The sequence below is a fragment of the Schistocerca piceifrons genome, chromosome 5 (assembly GCF_021461385.2).
Source record: "Schistocerca piceifrons isolate TAMUIC-IGC-003096 chromosome 5, iqSchPice1.1, whole genome shotgun sequence".
In the NCBI taxonomy this organism is placed as follows: Eukaryota; Metazoa; Arthropoda; class Insecta; order Orthoptera; family Acrididae; genus Schistocerca; species Schistocerca piceifrons.
The window spans coordinates 465,650,538-465,675,461 of record NC_060142.1 but is presented as its reverse complement, the minus strand read 5'-3'; the positions used below and the strand labels follow the sequence as shown (position 1 = coordinate 465,675,461).

Below are 24,924 nucleotides of genomic sequence, written 5' to 3'. Positions count from 1 at the left end.
TGTGAAATCTTATGGGACTTAACTGCTAAGGTCATCAGTCCCTAAGCTTACACACTACTTAACCTAAATTATCCTAAGGACAAACACACACACACCCATGCCCGAGGGAGGACTCGAACCTCCGCCGGGACCAGCCGCACAGTCCATGACTGCAGCGCCTTTGACCGCTCGGCTAATCCCGCGCGGCAAAATGGTTCATCAGATTTCTAGAAATTGTTTAGAGGTAATTTTTTGCCTGTCTAGGACCTTCAACTCACTAGGCACTGGTGAATAAGTTTCACAAACTTTGTGCGAAGCTGTTGTGTGGGGTCTGCTGCAGGTAGCGAGGGCCGTACAGGTGACCGCTTTGCTTTCCATAGCGGGCCAGCGAGCAGCTCCCGCCATTGTCCACGCAGGTCACGGGCCACACAGTGGCGCTGCGACACGCGGTCCCTGTGACGTAACGCTATGGGGGCCAATGTCACCGTCGCCTGTCGCGCGGTATAAAAGGGAAGCACGGGACAGCGGACACCATCAGTCGCCTATCACAGCTTCGTCTGTCAACCCACCACACTGCCACAACAATGAGGGTGAGTCCACACTGCCGCACGGTCCGCGGATCACAGTTATGCGCAACAGTGCAACCTTAACCAGTATACAACACTTTCGACTAATTTCGTTGTGCCTACGTAAATGTACTGACACAATGTATTTCGTCATAAAACGTCTACCCTAACTTGCCAGTGACTTAACTATCTCTGTGAACAGAACAACTATTCAGACTCTGAAAGCGGAATGATAGTCGGAGCTAGACACATGGGACATTTCATTTTGGAAATCATTAAGAAATTCAATATTCAGAGATCCATAGTGTCAAAGGTGTGTCAAGAATACCATACCCCACGTATTACCTCTCACCACAGGCAACACAGTGGCCAACGGCGTTCACTTAACGACCGAGAGCAGCAGCGTTTGTGTAGAATTGTCAGTGCTAATAAACAAGCAACACTCCGCGAGATAACCTCAGAAATCAGTGTGGGACTTACGACGAACGTATCCATTAGGGCAATGCGGTGAAATCTGACATTAATGGGGTATGGCAGCAGACGACTCACGCGATTGCCTTTCCTAACAGCACGACATCGCCTGCAGTGCCCTTCTTGGACTCGTGACCAGATCGGTTGGACCGTACATGTCTAAAAAAAACCGCGACTTGGTCAGATGAGTGCCGATTTCAGTTGATAGGACCTGATGATACGGCCAGAGTGTGGCGCTGTCCCCACGAAGCCATGGGTGCAGATTGTCAACAAGACACGGTGCAAGCTGGTAGTGGCTCCATGAAGGTGTGGGCTGTGTTTACATGGAACGGACTGGGTCCTCTAGTCTAACTAAACCGATCGTTGATCATTTACAGACATTCATGGACTTCATATTCCCAGACAACGATAGAAATTTTATGCATGGTAAAGGGCCATGTCACCAGGCTTAAATTGTCCGTGAATGGTTTGAAGAACGTTCTGGACTATTCGATCGAATGATTTCGCCACCCAGGTCGCCCACATGAAGGGCATCGAACATTTATGTGGCATAATCGAGAGGTCACTTCGTTCACAAAATCCTGCACCGGCAACACTTTCGCTATGTTAGACGGCTATAGAGGCAGCATGGCTCAGTATATCTGCAGGGGAATTCCAACCACTTGTTGAGTCCTTACCATGTCGAGCTGCCGCACATCGCCGGGCTAAGGGAGGTTCGACACGATATTAGGAGGTATCCTATGACATGACTTCTGGTTTACTGATTGAAGTAAGTACTTTGTCTGTCAAGATGAATTCCTTTCCGCCCCCCCCCCCCCCCTCATTTCCCATTTTATCAACAGCAGAACCTGCAGAGTGTGCTGTCACTCCCAGTACAGCGCTTTCTTGCTCTGAATGACTTCACAAGCAATGTGACGGTACGACCGGTGTGTCTCTCGAACAGGTGCTAGCCGCCGCCGTCCTGCTGTTCGCCGCCGCCGTCTCCGCGCGCCCGGAGGCGCCCTCTAACCAGTACGGCGCACCGTCGGGGGCCTCCTCCGCCCCCGCCCCCGCCGCCACCGGGCCCTACCCGCCTTCGGGGTGGAGGCCGGCGGGCCGGCAGTTCGTGCTGCCGTCGCGCCAGTCCGCCGCCGTTTACCCGCCGCCCCAGCAGTACGGTCCGCCGCCCACCACCACGGAGGCGGCTGAAGCCACCACCACGGAACAGCCCACGACGACAGCGTCCGTCCCAGCGGTGAGCTCAGCACTGCAGCGGCTAGTCTTCCAGGCTCCACGCTGGGCGCTAGTTATCTAGTGACCCTGCTGTCCTATCAATAGCTTAAATCATTACTCTGCACCAGGCACCAGTAGCAATAATCAGATTCTAGGGATGGGAACAGTTATGAGAATGAGGCGTTTTATAAGAAACTATATACGTTAAAACAAACATCTGACTTATGATATAATTATAAGATCACCTGAGGTACAGGACTTACCCATTACGGCCAACGCTGGGGTCCTATTCCAGTGCCGGAGAGCCCCAGCAATAGTGTCAATGGAGGGAGAAAATAAGCTGAAGATATGAAGTTTGTGTTGGGGAGGGCATGGGGCTAGGGTAGTTCGTGCTGCAACGATGACCATAGTTCTATAGTGGCGGAATGGTCAGCATTTTTGCTGGTAAGCAAGAAGACCCGCGTTCGGGTACCGGCCATAAAACAAATTTTAATTCATTTCTTCAGGTTCCATCATCACCGTATACATCTGCACTGTTGATTGATAATCTCACTGAAACAGGGGAACCAAAAAATTGCCTGGTACATTTTAGAGCGCTAGGAGTTTGTGGAAGATTAATTGTACATTAACTGTTGTGTGCAGGACGCTGAATGCAGTTGCCTTTTGAAATATATCCAATACAAACTCTCTCAGGCTTAGAATCGCCGGTCCTAGGGCAAAGCAAGACACTTCATGGTGCCTGATAGTAGTATTATCCACCTCACTGAGGTCGCAAACGAATTAGGCAGTTGAGCTCTGGCCGTTAGGCATCTCAGTGCTCCAGTGAGGACTGTCATTTGTCAAAGATGAATGCAGACATCTAAGGTAAGAGTCCACGAGTCAGCAGTCAGCGACATAGCACAGAATTTAAGATTAGTTTTTTCGTTGGAGCCGCTATTAACTAATTAGACTCCCCTTTTCTTTATTTTCTCCGACACCAGTTATAGTTTGTTTCGCTACATTACCAAAAAAACTCTTCTTGTTCATCGATCGACAGTTTAAATTTAAGCGATGCTTGCTGTTCACGTACACCAATGATTACATGCGAAACTAAGACTAAGATTTTATGACAAGTCGCTTACATCCTTCGCAACGCAACGCAAACTAGTGAAGCAGTAAAGGTCGTCCTGGGTCAAAGCAGACGGCTAGAATCGGAACTTGCTGTTGACCGGAAAATTATTAGAGTCTCTTGTACACACACAAAAAAATTACTTGTTAAAAGATGAAACGAAAAGATAATGAGGAATCAACTCCACAAATCATGCTTATTGCAGCAGAAAAGAGCAAAAGAAGAAACTGCACAAAAGGGCAGAATTGAATATTGCGTTAGGGCAAGCTGGAAGCTGAACAGAGACAGCGGTAAGATACGACGACAGCTCTCCGCGCCGCCTCACCTTACATGCCATAGATATGCCAAGTTCGTGGAGGTCCGAGCACTCCGTCTTGTTGCGAAGCGCCCATCACCTGTGGTAAGCCGAGGAGTGATTTTATTGCGGAGGGACCACCCAGCGGCTTAGTTTGCATGTCGCCGCGTCGCTCTCACGAAGCAGCGTGCCGGGGCATAACAACGTCGCTGTGTTGCGACAAGTGGCCGCTGAACCGTTACCCGGCAACTACTACAGCCACTCCCACTTCTCCTTCGTCTTTCAAAGCGACATCTGCAAAAAAATTAGCGAAATTAGTAACGCTCTACACGTTAGTTTTGTTTTGTTGTGAGTGCTCAAAAGTTAATTGTGCAAGCTACTCTTCACCAAGCAACGCGCCCATGTTTCCAGTTTTGTGTGCTTCGTAGTCAGCTTCACTCGCCAGAGAAATTAATAGTCATCTCTTTATGAAAAAAACACGATGACTGGCCTGGAGCTCTATAAATGGTGCAGAACTGCTGTTACCAAGGGGTCATATGTTCCTCCAACGGTGACATAAGTCATGGCAGTCAAGTTGCGTGTAAATGCCACTCGGTTGTATGGGATCAGTGCAAAGATACGAATCTACGAGGAGGAGCGGCAGAATGGTCTAAACGGTGCATCGTATTCTGACGTATCCGTAACCGAACCGAGAATGAGTTGCCCGAATTGGTGTGTCAACGCGAACGGTGCAAAGTGTCTGTAAGGACTGGTGTACCATTCGCACCCATGTAACATGGCGCAAGAACAGTGATCAAAAAAAGCTTTTGACCGACAGCGACCGGAGACGATTGAGTGTCACATCTTGTCAATGACAAAAGGTTCCAAACCCAACCGCAATTGCTCCTCTCGGAGAAGGGACCAGCATGAAATGGACATTTCTCACAGCGCATATAAATCGTGAACGTATTCAGAGGGCCAAACAGCACAGATACTGAACAGTAACTCATAGGAGGTTTAGTGTGAGCCAGTGACTCGTAATTTTACACTTTTCAAACCGTACAAGGCGTCGAGTGTACCAAGGCCACAATGATGCGTTTAAAACGCTGCGTGAGGAGGGTACTTTAGGCTGGAGGTAGTTCTGCGCTTGCAAGGGGACCGTACGAACTCTCTGTGACCGATTTTATTCATTTTGACTGGGTGTACGGGCACCGACTAGAACTGCAACAAATGTAAACAGGAAGACGTATCTTTAAACCGTTTCAAGAAAATCGAGTTTGATAACTGTAAATGTACTTGTGTACTTTGTAAGGTCTCTGGTTTCGAGAGGCTCTGCAACCTGGAGGGGAAAAAAATGCCGGCACGATAGCCCAGCGTGTTCGGTCAGAGGGTTAGCTGTCCTCTGTAATAAAAAAAATTGAGTGAATAGATCAACGCCGAACTTGAACTGGTGTCATGGGACGTTCGCTCCGAATAAATGCAGCGAATAATAACGAACAAGATTAAATTTTTAAAAAAATAGAGCAAGCCGTTACTTTCCTAAGCTCTTTGGAGCAAACCACGTTGCTGGTAGTTTTCTGTTTTTAATTCTCATGTAATTCAAATACAATCCTAGTCAGTACTTTACTTTTACTTTTCCGTGTCCAGATCAAATTTTATTTTTCCAATAGTTACCACCGCTACGGCTTTGTCGTTGGCTTGTAGCAGGTCACTAAAACTGCAGGGCTCCGGCAGTAGTCGGCACATGAGCCGATGTGCCTCGTCTTGTACCTCTCCGCATCCGCAAAGAACGTCGTCATCGTTGGTCAGCTAGTCAGCAGTCCCCACTTGCACAGATTAGTTTTGCATCTGGGTACACCAGCCCTCAGCCTATTTAGTGTTCTCCACACTGTATAAGGAAGTTTGTTTCCAGGTGCCATTTGCTCTTTTGGTATTATCTGCAGTGTGGTTTGTTCATTCTCCCATTTACGGACTCTGTTATCTTCCTCTGAACCGTCAAGGATCTTGGTTCTTGCAATAAAGCTATTTCTAGACTTAAGCCTCCGAGCCTGAGTGACGTGCCCATTCAGTGGGTGTCGAGAATCTGTTTCCTTCTTTGTTCTCTCAGCGTCTGCTGCCACCTGCCTTCTGATCTTGGATGGGGCATTCCAGCAAGTAGGTACAAATTACCCGTTGGTGTGGGTCTGAGACAGCCTGTAACAATTCGCATTGTCTCATTTACACTTACATCAACCTGTTTAGCATGTGCAGATGCTTCCCATACTGGCGCTGCATAATCTGCTGCAGAAACACACAGAGCAAGTGCTGATGTTCTCAGTACTGATGGTTGAGCTCCCCATTCATAGTTTGTCAGCCTGCGGATGATGTTATTCCTGGAGCAGACTTGAGCCTTGGTGTTTTGGCAATGCTGCTTTAAGGAAAGCGTTCTGTCAAGTACAACCCCAAGGTATTTAAGTGTTGGACAGTGCTTTAGCTTCTTACCTTGCCATGTAACGTCGAGCTCAACTCCAGCATCTCTATTGCGCTGATGGAAAGCACATACTTGGGTTTTGTCAGGGTTTGGCTTGAGGTGAGCCATGTAACGTAGTCAGTAATGCGACGTTACAGGGTACTATGGGGCCCATGGAATACCACTATACACATATGGCTGCCCAAATCATGACCGAATCTCTGCCGTCTTTCACTGTTAGGTTGTAAATTCGATCACAAGTTGGAAACAGCGTGCAACAAAACTCTTCTGACCAAATGACTTTCTTCCATTCTTCCATAGTCCAGAACTTACGGCTTCGGCACGACATTTTCATGTTACTGGCATTTACGTCACTACTGAGTGCTTTTGGAATCCCAGCTCGCACTGCAATTCCCAGCTTTTGGAGCTCCCTTCGAGAGTATTTTGGGCCATAATGGTTACGTTTGTGAACCGTGGAATAATTTATTTATTTCTAATTTCTGCTAGCAGTCACTTCTTTATTTGTCTTATGTTTAATCTAACACGACACTACGCGTTTCGAACATGTTCTGTTAGTCATCAGGCGATTATACATACATACGTAGATAGAGAGAAATGTTATTTAAAAATAATTTGTCTTAAACTGAACTAGATTAACCTGGAACTTTTTGTGCATTGTTCGTTAGAGTAGTGGCTGGTGTGGCATGGGGGAGGCGGCAGTGGATGGCCAGAAGTCGATGTAAGTGATGTCTTCTGCTGGTTTATCTTGTTGTTGATTATGTATGACGTTACAGTCTGTATAGATGTTCTGGTGCCACGCGAGTGCGACGTTCAGTTCTGCAGTTCCCATTGCAGCTATCGCCCTCATAATTTTCGCACAGTCCTCTTCAATGACCATCTGTCATGACTGCCCCGATAGCTGAGTGGTCAGCGTGACAGAATACCGTCCTACGGGCCCGGGTTCGATTCTCGGCTGGGTCGGGGATTTTCTCCGTTCAGGGACTGGGTGTTGGTGCCGTCTTCATCATTATTTCATCCCCACGCGGCGCGCAGGTCGCCCAATGTGGCGTCGAATGTAATAAGACCTGCACCAAGGCGGCCGGACCTGCCCCGTAAGGGGCCTCCCGGTCAATGACGCCAAACGCTCATTTACATTTACCATCTGTCATGATCAGTCAACACACACTTTCGTTCGCCTTGTGACTTAGCAGATGATATTTTACTACTTTCCCTGTATGCGGTATAAATATTCGATACGGTGCTTGAAACACCAAACACTTGGTCTACCTTATTCATGGAAGCACGCACCGTACTAGTAGCAACAATTTTCCCACGTTCTAAGTCACTTTGCTTCGGCATAATGCACTCACAAGTATACAGAATATTTTTCTGATCGCAACTGACAACTGTAACATACTGAGAACACTGTGCAGGTGCTGTTCGTGGTCGAATACAAAACACAACCTGCTGGCTTCACTAGCATCTGTATTTATGTTCAAGCTTGCGCTTCTCGCGGTGTTTCCGTATTTTTGAGAGACCCCTGTATTTGTAAGGATTAGATTAGATTAGATTAGATTAGTACTTGTTCCATAGATCATGAATACGTCACTTCGTAATGATGTGGAACGTGTCAGATTAATAAAAGGTGTCTATACAAGATATTACATTACACAAAATATTACATGACACTTAATATTTTCAATTTTTTTTTGTGGGGGTTGGGGAAATTATCCACTTACTACATCCAAAAATTCATCTAATGATTAGAAGGAGTTGCCATTAAGAAATTCTTTTAATTTCCTTTTAAATGCTATATGGCTATCTGTCAGACTTTTGATGCTATCAGGTAAGTGACCAAAGACTTTTGTGGCAGCATAAGTTACCCCCTTCTGAGCCAAAGTTAGATTTAACCTTGAGTAGTGAAGATCATCCTTTCTCCTAGTGTTGTAGCCATGGGTACACTGCTTTTACTTTTGAATTCGTTCGGATTGTTAATAACAAATTTCATAAGTGAATATATACAGTGTGTTACAAAAAGGTACGGCCAAACGTTCAGGAAACATTCCTCACACACAAATAAAGAAAAGATGTTCTGTGGACATGTGTCCGGAAACGCTTAATTTCCATGTTAGAGCTCGTTTTAGTTTCGTCAGTACGTACTGTACTTCCTCGATTCACCGCCAGTTGGCCCAATTGAAGGAAGGTAATGTTGACTTCGGTGCTTGTGTTGACATGCGACTCATTGCTCTACAGTACTAGCATCAAGCACATCAGTACGTAGCATCAACAGGTTAGTATTCATCACGAACGTGGTTTTGCAGTCAGTGCAATGTTTACAAATGCGGAGTTGGCAGATGCCCATTTCATGTATGGATTAGGAGCGGGCAATAGCCGTGACGCGGTACGTTTGTATAGAGACAGATTTCCAGAACGAAGGTGTCCCGACAGGAAGACGTTCGAAGCAGTTGATCGGCGTTTTAGGGAGCACGGAACATTACAGTCTATGACTCGCGACTGGGGAAGACCTAGAACGACGAGGGCACCTGCAAAGGACGAGGCAATTCTTCGTGCAGTTGACGATAACCCTAATGTCATCGTCAGAGAAGGTGCTGCTGTACAAGGTAACGTAGACAACGTCACTGTATGGAGAGTGCAACGGGAGAACCAGTTGTTTCCGTACCATGTACAGCGTGCGCAGGCACTATCAGCAGCTGATTGGCCTCCACGGGTATACTTCTGCGAATGGTTCATCCAACAATGTGTCAATCCTCATTTCAGAGCAAATGTTCCCTTTACGGATGAGGCATCATTCCAACGTGATCAAATTGTAAATTTTCACAATCAACATGTGTGGGCTGACGAGAATCCGCACGCAATTGTGCAATCACGTCATCAACATAGATTTTCTGCGAACGTTTGGGCAGGCATTGTTGGTGATATCTTGATTGGGCCCCATGTTCTTCCCCCTACGCTCAATGGAGCACGTTATCATGATTTCATACGGAATACTCTACCTGTGCCGCTAGAACATGTGTCTTTACAAGTACGACACAACATATGCTTCATGCACGATGGGGCTCTTGCACATTTCAGTCGAAGTGTTCGTACGCTTCTCAACAACAGATTCGGTGACCGATGGATTGGTAGAGGCGGACCAATTCCATGGCCTCCACGCTCTCCTGACCTCAACCCTCTAAACTTTCATTTATGGAGGCATTTGAAAGCTCTTGTCTACGCAACCCCGGTACCAAATGTAGAGACTCTTCGTGCTCGTATTGTGGACGGCTGATACAATAAGCCATTCTCCAGGGCTGCATCAGTGCATCAGGGATTCCATGCGACGGAGGGTGGATGCATGTATCCTCGCTAACGGAGGACATTTTGAACATCTTCTGTAACAAAGTGTTTGAAGTCACGCTGGTACGTTCTGTTGCTGTGTGTTTCCATTCCATGATTAATGTGATTTGAAGAGAAGTAATAAAATGAGCTCTAACATGGAAAGTAAGCGTTTCCGGACACATGTCCACATAACATATTTTCTTTCTTTGTGTGTGAGGAATGTTTCCTGAAAGTTTGGCCGTACTTTTTTGTAACACCCTGTATATATTGTGAGGCTACAGTGAAGATCTCTAACTCTCGGAATGAGATCTGGCTCGCAATTTATGTACACGATGACTCGGTGTTACGAAACGGTTAGCTTCTCGGTGGGACTGACTCGTGCGACGGCCTGTGGCAGGTGGTGCCGGCTGGGTCGCGGTCGGCGGCGCAGCGCGAGCCCCTGGAGAGCAACGACGCCGGCGTCTACTACGTGCTCTTGCCCGACGGCCGGCTGCAGCGCGTCTCGTACGCGCACGGCCCCGCGCCCGCCATGTTCTCGCTGCTGCCGGAGCGTCTGACGCAGGGCGGAACGGCTGCCGGCGCCGCCGTGGCCGACACGGGCTACCTAGCGCGCATCCACTACCAGAACCTGCTGCCCGTGGGGGCGCCCGTCTACACGTACGCCACGCCGGAGCTCGTGCGCGTCTTCTGAGACACTCTCCGCTGGCATTCCGCTCTCCGACGGCAATGCCTCCCGGATGACACGTCGACCGACTGAACATGGAAAACCAAACGCTCCGGAAATGTAATGGTTTACAACTTCGTTACAATGTATCTATATTCGTGTGGTACTAAATAAAAAAAAAATACCCAGACCAAACATCGACTCCAAATATTTTACTCATACTGTACCACGTAACATTAAATTACCTATCCGGCCGGGGTGGCCGAGCGGTTCTAGGCGCTACAGTCTGGAACTGCGCGACCGCTACGGCCGCAGGTTCGAATCCTGCCTCGGGGATGGATGTGTGTGATGTCCTTACGTTAGTTAGGTTTAAGTAGTTCTAAGTTCTAGGCGACTGATGACCTCAGATGTTAAGTGCCATAGTGCTTAGATCTATTTGAACCATTAAATTACCTACGTCTTTCGAGCGTACATCAGCGTGAGATGCCCACAGGATCACCAGTCCTTGGCCACTGTCGCCTCATGTATCTGCCAAGTAGTTCATTGGTTTCTTAAAATTACCCTGCCGAAAAGAAAATCGCAGCACCAAGAAGAAGTTGAGTGACATGAACGAAAGTCGGTAGGTCTTGTTTCTACTTATACGACGGTCACTCCAAAAGAAATGCCCTTTTTTTTAAAACCATAGACTGGCAATGGCAAGGAAAGCGTTTCTGAAGAAGAGAAATTTGTTAACATCGAGTATAGATTTAAGTGTCAGGAAGTCATATCTGAAAGTATTTGTATGGAGTGTAGCCATGTATGGAAGTGAAACATGGACGATAAATAGTTTGGACAAGAAGAGAATAGAAGCTTTTGAAATGTGGTGCTACAGAAGAATGCTGAAGATTAGATCGGTAGATCACATAACTAATGAGGAAGTATTGAATAGGATTGGGGAGAAGAGAAGTTTGTGGCACAACTTGACTGGAAGAAGGGATCGGTTGGTAGGACATGTGTTGAGGCATCAAGGGATCACCAATTTAGTATTGGAGGGCAGCGTGGAGGGTAAAAATCGTAGAGGGAGACCAAGAGATGAATACACTAAGCAGATTCAGAAGGATGTAGGTTGCAGTAGGTACTGCGAGATGAAGAAGCTTGCACAGGATAGAGTAGCATGGAGAGCTGGATCAAACCAGTCTCAGGACTGAAGACCACAACAACAACTTTTATTCTACATGTTTGAAAGTTTTACAGTGTATAGATACATTCTTTAGGAACAATATTTTCACTTCTTCACATAATTTCCATCCCTCTCAATAGCCTTACGCCATCTTGGAACCAGCGCCTGTACACCCGCACGGAAAACTTCTAGACCAACCTATTGGAGCCACTGTTTGGCAGCGTGCACAAGCGAGTCATCATCTTCAAAACTTATTCCACGAAGAGAGTCTTTCAGTTTGCCAAAGAGATGATAGTCACATGGAGCCAGGTCAGGACTGTAAGGCGGTTGTTTCACTGTTGTCCATCCGAGTTTTGTGATCGCTTCCATGGTTTTTTGATTGACATGTGGCCGTGCATTGTCGTGCAACAGCAAGACATCCTCCTTTTGCCGATGTGGTCGAACACGACTCAGTCGAGCTTGAAGTTTCTTCAGTGTCGTCACATATGCATCAGAATTTATGGTGGTTCCACTTGGCATGATGTTCACAAGCAAGAGTCCTTCGGAATCGAAAAACACAGTAGCCATAACTTATCCAGCAGAAGGTGTGGTTTTGAATTTTTTTTTCTTGGGTGAATTTGCTTGATGCCACTCCATTGATTGCCTCTTCGACTCTGGTGAAAAATGATGGAGCAATGTTTCATCACCTGTCACAATTATTCCAAGAAATTCATCTCCACCATTCTCGTACTGTTCCAAAAGTTCGCTGCATACCGTTTTTCTTTTCTTGTTTCTTTGCGAGCCACTGTCAACGTCCTGGGAACCCACCTGGCACAAACCTTTTTTAACGCCAACACTTTCAGTATTCTTCAAACACTTCCTTGCCCTATCCCTACGTAGCGTGACAATTCGTTCACTGTGATGCATCTGTGAGCAGTCACCAATTCGTTAACTCTATGCGCATTGTCTGGAGTGTGCGCAGTACGAGGCCTGCCGCTGCGAGGACAATCCTCAATATTGCCGTGCCCGCTTTCATCACGTAACCTGCTTGCCTACCGACTACCTGTACTACGATCGACAGCAGCATCTCAATACACCTTTTTCAACCTCTTGTGGCTGTTTCCCACTGTCTCGTTTTCACAGCACAGGAATTCTATGACAGCACGCTGCTTCTGACGAACGTCAAGTCTAGCAGCCATCTTGAAGACATGCTGTGACGGTGCCACTCACGGGAACAGGTTGAACTAGGTTTGGAAACAAGAGGGAAGGATGTATCTATACACTGTAAAACTTTCACTCATGCAGAATGAAAATTGTATTTTTACAAAAATAGAGTGTATTTCTTTTGGGCCGGCCGGAGTGGCCGAGCGGTTAAAGGCGCTACAGTCCGGAACCGCACGACCGCTACGGTCGCAGGTTCGAATCCTGCCTCGGGCATGGATGTGTGTGATGTTCTTAGGTTAGTTAGGTTTAAGTAGTTCTAAGTTCTAGGGGACTTATGACCACAGCAGTTGAGTCCCATAGTGCTCAGAGCCATTTGAACCATTTTATTTCTTTTGGAGTGACTGTCGTACATCTGAACGATGGTGTTTATTCAAATTTCGAGCCATTCGCCACTATAAGATGCAAGTCAGGTTTGCTTTAAATACTCGCTGTAACTGTCGTAAGCGTTAGTAAACTTTGAGATAGCAGGTGATAAGTTGATGTCACTATCAACACCTCACTGACTTCGAACGAGGTCTTGTAAAGGGCTACGAGAAGCTGGTTTTTTTCTTTCTGTGATATTGTAGAAAGACTTGGCAGGTATGTAGCCATTGCACATAATTGCTGGCAAGGGCGATTATGAGAATGTACGGTCGCAAGAAGACGGGGCTCAGGACGGCAAAATGGCACTACCGAGAAGGAATACCAATGTCTCTGGTGCATCGTACTGCATCTGCAGAAATTTGAGCTGTGATACAACAAATTGATAAAAATCAGTTACTTAAAAGACATCTCCGAGACAGACGCCCTCTAGCGTGTATTCCACTTGCGACTTCACTAGTGTCAAGCGAGAGCTAGTTGGAGGGCAGGGTGGAGGACTTTGTGTTGTCTGATGAGGCTGGTTCTGCCTTGGTGCCAGTCAGGGCCATGTGTTGGGCAGAAGGAGGGCAGTAGAGGGCCTGCAATCAGTCTGTCAATGTGCTAGACACGATGCACCTACACCTGCAGTTAGTCTGGATGCGATTTCGAATGACAGCAGGAGACCTCTGGTGGTTATCCCACGCACTCTGCCTGCAAATTTGTATGTCAGTCTGGTGATTGGATCTGTTGTGCTTCCATTCATGAACAGAATTCCAGAATGTGTTTTCCAAAATAATACTCTCCTACATACCAGTGTTGTAACCCAACATGCTCTACAGAGCGTCGACATGTTGCCTTGGCCTGCTCTATCACTAGATCTGTCTCCAATTGAGCACATAGGAGGCGTCATCGGATGACAACTCCAGCGCCGTCCAAAAGTAGCATTAACCGTCCGTGTATAGCCTGACCAAGTGCAACAGGCATGGAACTCAAAACCACAGACTGACATCTGACACCTCAAGAACACAATGTATGCACCTTTATATACTTGCATTCAACATTCTGCCGGTCACAGCGATTATTACTGTACTAGCATTTCACATTTGCAATGTCTTACCTCGCGCTTACATTACCCTGTGATCTTGCAATGTTAATCACTTAAGTATGTTACCTAGACAAATGTATTCACGAAATTTCATTAATTAATATTTTTGGTGTTGCGATTTTTTTCTGCCAATGTAGTTCAGTTTAACTATACAGGGTGTTACAAAAAGGTACGGCCAAATTTTCAGGAAACATTCCTCACGCACAAATAAAGAATAGATGTTATGTGGATATGTGTGCGGAAACGATTAATTTCCATGTTAGAGCTCATTTTAGTTTCGTCAGTATGTTCTTCCACCTACGCTCAATGGAGCACGTTATCATGATCTCATACGGGATACTCTACCTGTGCCGCTAGAACATGTGCCTTTACAGGTACGACACAACATGTGTTTCATGCACGATGGAGCTCCTGCACATTTCAGTCGAAGTGTTCGTACGCTTCTCAACAACAGATTCGGTGACCGATGGATTGGTAGATGCGGACCAATTCCATGGCCTCCACGCTCTCCTGACCTCAACCCTCTTGACTTTCATTTATGGGGGCATTTGAAAGCTCTTGTCTACGCAACCCCGGTACCAAATGTAGAGACTCTTCGTGCTCGTATTGTGGACGGCTGTGATACAATACGCCATTCTCCAGGGCTGCATCAGCGCATCAGGGATGCGGAGGGTGGATGCATGTATCCTCGCTAACGGAGGACATTTTGAATATATCCTGTAACAAAGTGTTTGAAGTCACTCTTGTACGTTCTGTTGCTGTGTGTTTCCATTCCATGATTAATGTGATTTGAAGAGAAGTAATAAAATGAACTCTAACATGGAAAGTAAGCGTTTCCGGACACATGTCCACATAACATATTTTCTTTCTTTGTGTGTGAGGAATGTTTCCTGAAAGTTTGGCCGTACCTTTTTGTAACATCCTGTATACACTGCCTGACAAAATAAATCGAAGCATCCAGAAGGGGACGAAAAACTAAATGAACCTTCACAGGTTCGTAAGGTATGTGACGAGTTATTTCAATCGTTACAGAATCAAGACAAATTTACAAAGAACTTGTCACCATTATCCCACTCACGTGGCATGACGTTGCACCCATCCTGCCTTGGATGCATCCGCTGATTCACTTGGGAAAGGCACCATAAACCCAATGCAGCCTCTCATGAGGCAACCTGGCCCGCAGTTTTTGTAACTGTTCCCCGACATCCTGGACACTGTCACTGGAACAGAGTTTACATCCGAGCTGATCTTGCACGTGTTCTATTGAGAACGCATCTGGGGATCTTGCTGGCTACAGGAGTGCTTGGACATCAGGCGGACTGGTCGGCCGACCCCCTACTGAACAGGTCGCCGACCTGTCTGACTGTGTGTGGGGGCACACTGAGATCTCATGGAAGACCCCACCTGCCTACACTGACGCAGTGTGGGATAGCAAGTTCGCAGGTAGCGACCGACGCAAGTAGTTTGCCAGAAAATTGATGCACCTGGTCCCCTGACCCTACTCATCTTCATCTGACCCATCTCATCTTCTTCTACACTCTTCCATTTTTATAATATTCCCTTCAAGTCCATCTCCCTTGTACAGACCTTCTATATACTCCTTCAACCTTTCACCACCAAGGAAAGGAATGAAGTACGGTACAGTAGCCACCTTTTGGCGTCCACCACGCGTGAGTCTGTCGTCCTGGCGGCCAATGTCCTAAATGCAAATCACAATACTAAATACCCCTGACCATGGGCCAGATGTCGGTCTTCTTCGATCGCGCAGCACCAGGGGACGCATGAAGTGGCAGCATTCTGTTGATCGGAAAATTCCAGACTCCCTTCCTGTCTTTCTCCCCCTCAAGAGGCTACTTCCTCTTTGTGCGTGTGAACCAACGTCTCCAAAAACACTGACGGAAGTTCCCATCTCTCCTCAGAATACTGTGTTCCTATTGTCTAATGCTGGGGGCAAAGGGATAGCTGATGCAGTTTCGATATGGAAAATAGAAGGGAATAGACGATTTGAAACACTCTATCAAAATAATTTTTTAACATGTTACAGGAGTAAAATAGACCACTTCAGACACTCACCACCAACTTACGATATACTGCGTCATAGTAAAAACATATTTTCAACGTTTTAGACTCACACAAAAATGTTTTGCTAATCAAGTAATTGAATTTCCGCCACAAACAGCTCGTAGTGCTAAATATATTCGAGGCCTCGTATGCACTGACGTTTGATAGCAAAAGCGACTTCCTCCACCACAATGTTTGCACTAAACACAGCTGGTGGAAAAAACCCACCAATCACAGCACTCGCGATTGTGGAGAGCGCGCCGTCTGCCACCGGACTCGCGACCGCATCGCACCACAGTATTTGCAAACCTGCTATACCATACGCTCAGGAGCCGGAGAGGGTATCGCCGTGGCCAACCAGCTATCAACAGATCAATATCTAGGAAGGGGAATAATTGTCTACGCCAAACACTCGTCATTTTGAATCTTCTCACTCAACACACGCGTCCGCTTCTGTCGCCGCTCTACCAGAATACTGGCTAATGCACTATTCAGCCATACAGTGGACGCTGTGGCGGCCGCCGCCACGACTTGTCCACGCGGCTGCAGGCAAGAGCCTACAAAATAATAGCAGTAATATTTTTTTTTGTACTCGCCGGGCACTGAAGGCTAAGTTAATCCATGACTTGTGGTTGACCAAAGCCTCGTGTCCACTCGTGCCGCCAGCCATGGCGCACTGCAGACAATCAGGCATGGCTTGGAGATATAGTTCCAGTTGCAATTACACCCCGACATAGACTCTCCCCAGATTAAAAAATCCGCTTCACCCAATCCGCGATAGAGCTTTTGTTGACCATGCACCTCGAATTTCTCACGCAAAATGTAGATTTATACCATTCATACGTGTTATTTTCAAAGACAGAAGAAATCGCGACATACACACGTTTTCACACCGCTAAAGTATCGTTACTTGTTGTGAAAATCCTGTAACAGTATGGCTTAGCCAATATTTCTTCTAAGTATTCTCACATCAGGTAAAAAAAATCTGTTCTAATCAGCTTAATATCTACACTCCTGGAAATGGAAAAAAGAACACATTGACACCGGTGTGTCAGACCCACCATACTTGCTCCGGACACTGCGAGAGGGCTGTACAAGCAATGATCACGCGCACGGCACAGCGGACACACCAGGTACCGCGGTGTTGGCCGTCGAATGGCGCTAGCTGCGCAGCATTTGTGCACCGCCGCCGTCAGTGTCAGCCAGTTTGCCGTGGCATACGGAGCTCCATCGCAGTCTTTAACACTGGTAGCATGCCGCGACAGCGTGGACGTGAACCGTATGTGCAGTTGACGGACTTTGAGCGAGGGCGTATAGTGGGCATGCGGGAGGCCGGGTGGACGTACCGCCGAATTGCTCAACACGTGCGGCGTGAGGTCTCCACAGTACATCGATGTTGTCGCCAGTGGTCGGCGGAAGGTGCACTTGCCCGTCGACCTGGGACCGGACCGCAGCGACGCACGGATGCACGCCAAGACCGTAGGATCCTACGGAGTGTCGTAGGGGACCGCACCGCCACTTCCCAGCAAATTAGGGACACTGTTGCTCCTGGGGTATCGGCGAGGACCATTCGCAACCGTCTCCATGAAGCTGGGCTACGGTCCCGCACACCGTTAGGCCGTCTTCCGCTCACGCCCCAACATCGTGCAGCCCGCCTCCAGTGGTGTCGCGGCAGGTGTGAATGGAGGGACGAATGGAGACGTATCGTCTTCAGCGATGAGAGTCGCTTCTGCCTTGGTGCCAATGATGGTCGTATGCGTGTTTGGCGCCGTGCAGGTGAGCGCCACAATCAGGACTGCATACGACCGAGGCACACAGGGCCAACACCCGGCATCATGGTGTGGGGAGCGATCTCCTACACTGGCCGTACACCACTGGTGATCGTCGAGGGGACACTGAATAGTGCACGGTACATCCAAACCGTCATCGAACCCATCGTTCTACCATTCCTAGACCGGCAAGGGAACTTGCTGTTCCGACAGGACAATGCACGTCCGCATGTATCCCGTGCCACCCAACGTGCTGTAGAAGGTGTAAGTCAACTACCCTGGCCAGCAAGATCTCCGGATCTGTCCCCCATTGAGCATGTTTGGGACTGGATGAAGCGTCGTCTCACGCGGTCTGCACGTCCAGCACGAACGCTGGTCCAACTGAGGCGCCAGGTGGAAATGGCATGGCAAGCCGTTCCACAGGACTACATCCAGCATCTCTACGATCGTCTCCATGGGAGAATAGCAGCCTGCATTGCTGCGAAAGGTGGATATACACTGTACTAGTGCCGACATTGTGCATGCTCTGTTACCTGTGTCTATGTGCCTGTGGTTCTGTCAGTGTGATCATGTGATGTATCTGACCCCAGGAATGTGTCAATAAAGTTTCCCCTTCCTGGGACAATGAATTCACGGTGTTCTTATTTCAATTTCCAGGAATGTATATATGTTTAAGATGTGATAGGGGAATGGAGTGCTTTCCATACAACTTCGTTCATCTAGAGGAGGGTGCTGAAATTGGTTTTCCATCAGTTTGGTAGACATGATTCATCACATATGCGTTGGAAGACCTCTGCTGACTATGGTATGGAAAGGTTTGCTGATAACGATCCCATTCAGATAGATCCATGCCACTTTAGAGGCAAATGCTTTTCTTTTCCACGAAAGCATCAAAGACAGCAGTCAATTCTTATATACCCCTATTACCACTAAAGACATACAGCAGAATATTGTTAAAAACCACGCAGCAACTGTTCTGTAAGGTATTTGTTAGCTGACACCACATGGATGTGATTGGCAGAAAGTACAGAAGAGCACATTGTAAATACTGTTTGTTAGAGTTTGAAGCACAGAAACAGTCTTGCATAGAGTCAAACATGTGATCCATTCTGTAGTTGTATATTGCAGCCCCAAGCTGGTAATACAATGCTCTTTTGCTAAGGACGCTTTATAAAAATCTATAAGGTGGTTGCCAATAACTTTGGGTCACACCTGGGCTTGTGATCCAACACATATAAATTTATCACTCTACATTTGGTAGTCATCCACGTTAAACAATCTATTCCAGCCATCTTATCGCCACCCACGAAAAATTACTGTTTCCCTGGTTCCCAGGGCTTCCATGTCACTTTTTCTTATATTCCTCTTGCTGCCTCATACTCGTTCCCATATTCAAGATTTTTCCTGCACCAAGCAGAAATGTAAGTAATCCCTCACCCTCCCTCAGTTGCCCCCTATTTTGGTGTATTTCCCCTCAATTTATACATATTTTCCATCAATTTTTGTAATTTTGCCGATTTTATGCCACTTCAGTTATGTGATCATGAGATCACTTCTCGCCATGTATTGTAAAACTGCTTGCACATGTGCTAAAGTTGTCAACACCTAGTGCAACTGTACTATTTTCTGTATGTGTGTGTACCTATGCTTGGATGGCCATGGTGATACTCTCTCCAGCTCCTGAGCATATGGTATGGCAGGCTTGCAAATAGCAGGAGACTTGTGCTTAACTGTTGATGCAGTCAATGCGTGTGACACAGCTGTTTATCCATAGTGTGGTGTGGTCGTGAATCAGGCGGCAGAAGGCGCTCTCTTTGCAATGGCGAGTGTGTGTGATTGGTAGGATTTTTTCATCAGAAATGTTTAGGAAACGTTGTGCTGGAGAAGGCTGCTTATGTTGTCAAATGTCAGTGAATACAATACCTCAGATATATTTAGCACTACGATCTATTTGTGGCGGAAATTCAAATATTCGTTTTGTAAAATGTTTCTGTGTGATTCATAAACGCTGAAAATGTGTTTCTATAACAAAGAAGTATATTGTAAGGGGGTGGTGAATGTCTTAAGTGATCTATTTGACTCTTGTAAATTGTTAAACAATTAATTTCATTGGAGTAGTGCAATTGGGCTATTTCCTTTCATTTTTCATATCGAAATTGCATCAGCTCTCTCTTTGTTCCCATCACTAGCCAATAGCAGTATTCTGATGAGAGATGAAATCATTCTTCTACGTATTTAGACATTGGTTCAGACACACAAACGGGAAGTAGCCTCTTGAGAGAGACAGAGACAGGAAGCAAGTCTGGATTTTCCCAATCAACAGAATTCTGCAAGATCAAAGGAGGCTGGCATCTGGTCCGTGGTCAGTGGTATTTAGTATCATGATTTGTAATTAGGACATTGGGTTTTTCGACTTACGTGGCAGCAACCGGACGACAGACACACACATGGGGGACCACAAATGGTGGCAACTATACCACACTTCATTCCATTCCTCAGTGCTTACAGTTATTACGTTATGGGAAGTGGGGGTGGGAGTGGTGATGTGAGCTCTACTCAAGTGTGGTAGTCATGTCTGCTGCAAACTGATTAAATAAAGAACATGCATCAAGATATTACTGACAATGATTTGATTTCGTGTTGTGAGATCCTTCCTCTCCAGCACAGACTAAGTCTTTTTCCCATCAATTTTTTTCTGGGAGTGGTGGAGAGGGATGGGCAAGGAATGGGGGGCTGGTACACCATCTAGGTGGTGAGGGGGAAGTGGGAGAGGGGAGGGCTGAGATTTTCCTGCCAATTTCCAACAGGGTAGAAACTATAATAAAGAAAATAAAATACCCTATGTTCTTCCTCTCCAGCAGCTCAGCACAGAATGAGTGTTTTCCCATCAATTTCCAGGTAGGGGGAATGGAGGAGGGGAAAGGAGGGCTGAGGCATTCCCAAGAATGGGGAGGGGGTAATTAACTGATCAATTAATTTGTTATAAAAGTGTGCTTGTATGGGCGAAGGGGAAGGGGGAAGGTTGAGGATTTCCCAGAGAGGTTGAGGAGAAGGAGGAAGAGTGGAAGGGGTGGGGGGGGGGTTCTCAGATGGATGGAGTATCCCCAGGGGTTCATAAATCAACCCCAAGGGGCTCATAAATCAATCAGCATGTTAATAGGTTTGCCTCTGAAAATATGCTTGTCCCTGAATGACTGCAACCCAGATAAAAAAATGGTGTTTGTTCTGTCTTGCCCTACTACTGATGTTATGAAACTACTATCAAGAAAAAGGAGGAAACTGATGCTTTTAACTACTGTCTTATTTCCCTTTTAATACGTTTCTCCATAGTTGTAGAAAAATTTAGTCACTGTCAATTCAGTTTCAAAACAGGTCTATCAACTGAGGATGCTATAGTTTCCCTTACCAATAATGTTTTAGAAGCACCTGCCAATAAACTGGCTTCTGTTGGTACAGCCTGTGATTTAACCAAGGCTTTTGACTGCCTTAATCATGGAATCCTCCTTACAAAACCGATTTTTATGACTTAAGTGGTGCAGCAGGAAATTGGCTTCATTCCTACCCAACTGACAGAAAACAGAGGGTTCTACTTCATCATAGAGATGGTACAACAGCTGCATCTGACTGGGGAACAGTATGTACAGGAGTGGCACAAGTTTCTGTTCTAGACCCCTTGCTCTTCTTTATTCTCATTAAAGACCTTCTGCTATGTGCAAAATCTAAAAGTAAAAGCAAATTTACTCTCTTTGCTGATGATGCATCTCTTTTAGTTGTAAAAACACCTGCCAACTCTTTTTTCACTTTTTAACCTAAATCTTATAAAAACCAGTACATTAAGTTTCACAAGCCTCACAAAGTACTGGAAGACATAATACTAAAATGCTATGATCAAGACACACTGTGTAGACTCTGCAAACTTTTAGGCCTAAATTGGTTTTATCATATTCTGGATATAACAAAAAAGACTTAGTTCAGCAACTTGTACATTGTATACTATAGGATCAACTACTGATACTGATACTTTTGAGACTGCTTTTTTCATTATTTTCGTTCATTATTATCCTATTGCATTCTATTTTGGGTTACCAATCAATGGCAAAAAAGTGTTTGTTGCTCAGAAGACAATAACCCAAATTCTAACTAATGTAATAAAAACCATTCTTTCAAAAATCTTGTTTTAAAAAATAAAATATTAACAATGACATCACAGTATATCCTAACGATTATGTGCTTTTTAATTAAGATCCAAACATGACCCACATACTGACATCAAAACACTTGACTTTTGTGCAAAAGGGAGTACATCACTCAAGAACAAAGGCATTCAAAACACACCCATCAAACATAAAAACTCTTACCAGTGCAATAGGACAGTTTAAGAGCAAATGGAAAGAGTAAGTATTGAAAAACTATTTCTACTCTCATGATAATTTTTTTAATGTAAATATTTCTTCATTGTAGTTTAGAAATGATACAATGTAAATGTTACATCTGTTATTATAATTCTGTAAATATTTTTAGAGATGTACTTTCATTTTAAAATTTTAGAACTTTTAATGTGTAGTAACTGCCGTACACGATTTTATTGTTTTATACTTAAGTATTACTGTAGTTTAAGTTCAAGTTTCCAATAATTAGCCTGTTCTGTTTACCTGTTCATGTCATATTACGATTTGCGGTTAAAATAAGCCAATTTCTAATTTTTTGTTTATATTGTTTATACATAGAAAAAATTGTTTAGTTCCATATCCATACAATTCTTTTGTCTATTGGAGCAACAGAACATGTATAAACAAATCACTAAACAAAGAACGATGGATAGGGTTTCAGGGTGTCCACTAATTATTCTTTTTTTTTTTAAATTCAAGGTCTTTGCCAGGTTTTTCAAGGCAATTTTTCAAGTAAATTTCTTATAAGTTTATTTTCTTCAAAAATATATATTGAAAATTACTAGAACACCCATAATTAATTAAAATAATTTCTTCAGTAGCATTAACCACAGATATTAATTAAAATATTCATGTAATATTAAATACTAAATTTTGATTTACAGGCAATATCAAATAATGTATTATTAATTTTGTTAGTACACACACACACACACACACACATGAAAGCAAGCAGAAATCAAAGATTTAGTACATAAAAAAGAGTAAATATGTTGTTTGAAGCCTCAAAGATTTAGACAGAGATAGAAAATTTAAAGAAATTATTTAATCATTTTCATTATAACAAATTTCTTGAGTTTTTTCTGTAAACTCAAGAAATTTGTTGAGTTTTTTCTCTAAACTCAAGAAATTTGTTATAATGAAAATTAATAAATCATTTCTTTACATTTTCTATCTCTACCTAAATCATTGAGAGTCCAAACTACGTATTTGCTCTTTTTTATTTTTTAAATATTTGATTTCTGCATGACTTCATTTGTTCAATAATTAATTATTCCTCCATTTCTCTTTCCACTTCATTTCTCCTTATTTTTCACATCCTCTTTGTATGTAGCTGTGTGTATGGTGGAAGCAATATATAAGATTAGTCAATATTGAAATTTCTACTCCATTAGCGTACTATACTTTGTCATACATGTATATTTGAGCATCAAGGCCTTTTTCTATTTTATTTTAAATTATAATTTTGGAGTATATGGTAATGTCTCATTCTACGGTAACATGTCATGTGGCATTATTAATATAATTCGTGCAAAATCTCAGAAATTTTGGGTTTAGTTTTAAGATAATTTGATTATATCAGTCCAGAATTTATCGAGATTTTCAATGTCTTGTAACATAACATCTTGTCTTCAATTCTTTTGCCTCGGCAAATCTCCAAAACTTCAAATTTGCTACACTCTGGCTTTGACACCATTTGGTACCAAAATTTCAAGACATGTTATAAATCTTCTTTGAACTAAATCATCATTTAATGGGGATTCTGGATTCATGCACGAAATCAGACATGTTAAGTTCTATCTGAGGAGTGATCCATGTTGCAGTTTCTGTAGTACACCAATACTGCATATCTGCATACTTCGTTTCAGCAAAAATATTTCTTCTTCACCTACATTTTTCATTTTTAAACTGCACTTGTCATTAAAAATGTGTTTTTGATCCTTAAGATGTCTAGTTTCACAACTCACTGCATCAAAATGTTCATAAGATTATGTAGTTCATCATGCAGAAATTGAGATATCAGGAGATTGTTGTGAAAATCGAGTAAAAAAGGTTTTCAACAAATATTCTGTTGAACTGAAGAATCCCAGTATTAGATCTTGCAAATTTCGGAAATCTTAAGCAGGATGACTGCAGCATTCTTTTCGAGTTCTTTATCTCAGTAAAATAAGTTCAAGTATGTACGAGAATTGCCACAGCTTTTTCAGCTGTGTTGGCATCAGTAGTAGCTCTTCCTTATTTATATTGAATGGTCCCAGACAGAAGGTTAATGAACTTTATAATTGAATTTTTCTGAGCTGTTGTAGTATAACATTCATTTTTGTCTTTCATGTTAGAGAAAAGGAATCTTTAAATGGGGTTCTTCCCCATAATGTAACGCAGTATAATGATAAACTGAGTTTAGCACATAATATCTATTGCTTCATCTGTCTGCACAGAAATAAAAGCGGCAGCAATTATTGTTTTTAATCAGTTCCTCATTGTAAACTTGACATGTACAATCTAAAAATTCATTTAAGTTTAAGTGTCCATCTAACACATTATCAAGATTTCCTAAAAAAGATAACAAATCTAGGAAATTTACACAGCTGAGCACTTAGTACTAACCTATGAGTTACACATGATGTCAAGCATTCTACTACTCTATTTGATATCTGTATATTTTTCATAACTAAGTCATCATTATGTTTCTGTACTGACATTTCCATTTTCCTCATGTGTCTTAATTCGATCTTTTAAATGCTTTAGATCCTTACAGCCAACTTTGTCTATAATCCTGCACCACCAAATAAAGCACAGGAGAAACAAAATAACTTCTGTTTCTCTTCTCTCTGTGTTAACTATGTTTCTTTGGAGAACCATTTATAGTAGATAGCTGTGTTCTTGTTGACAGCGAGTTTAACCACTAACAAACTTTTTAGTTGATGTGTACCTAACCACTTAATTTTTAGCTCTTCTTCCATACTCAATAAATTAAAGATTTGGTTTTAGCAAACAATCTACTTCAATAATTTTAAAATCAGTGTAAGAACACTTGAGTTTCAGCTACACAGCTCG

At 44.2% G+C, this 24,924-nt stretch overlaps 1 protein-coding gene across 1 annotated transcript; it reads left to right on the top strand.

Moving 5' to 3' along the window:
- Positions 1-526: 526 nt before the first annotated feature.
- Positions 527-10,245, top strand: LOC124799233 (protein transport protein sec31-like). The gene is made up of 3 exons (XM_047262773.1): positions 527-569; positions 1,960-2,250; positions 9,796-10,245. The coding sequence occupies exons 1-3, from the start codon at positions 564-566 to the stop codon at positions 10,087-10,089; spliced, it is 591 nt and encodes a 196-aa protein (XP_047118729.1). The 5' UTR covers positions 527-563; the 3' UTR covers positions 10,090-10,245.
- The last annotated feature ends 14,679 nt before the right edge of the window (positions 10,246-24,924 follow it).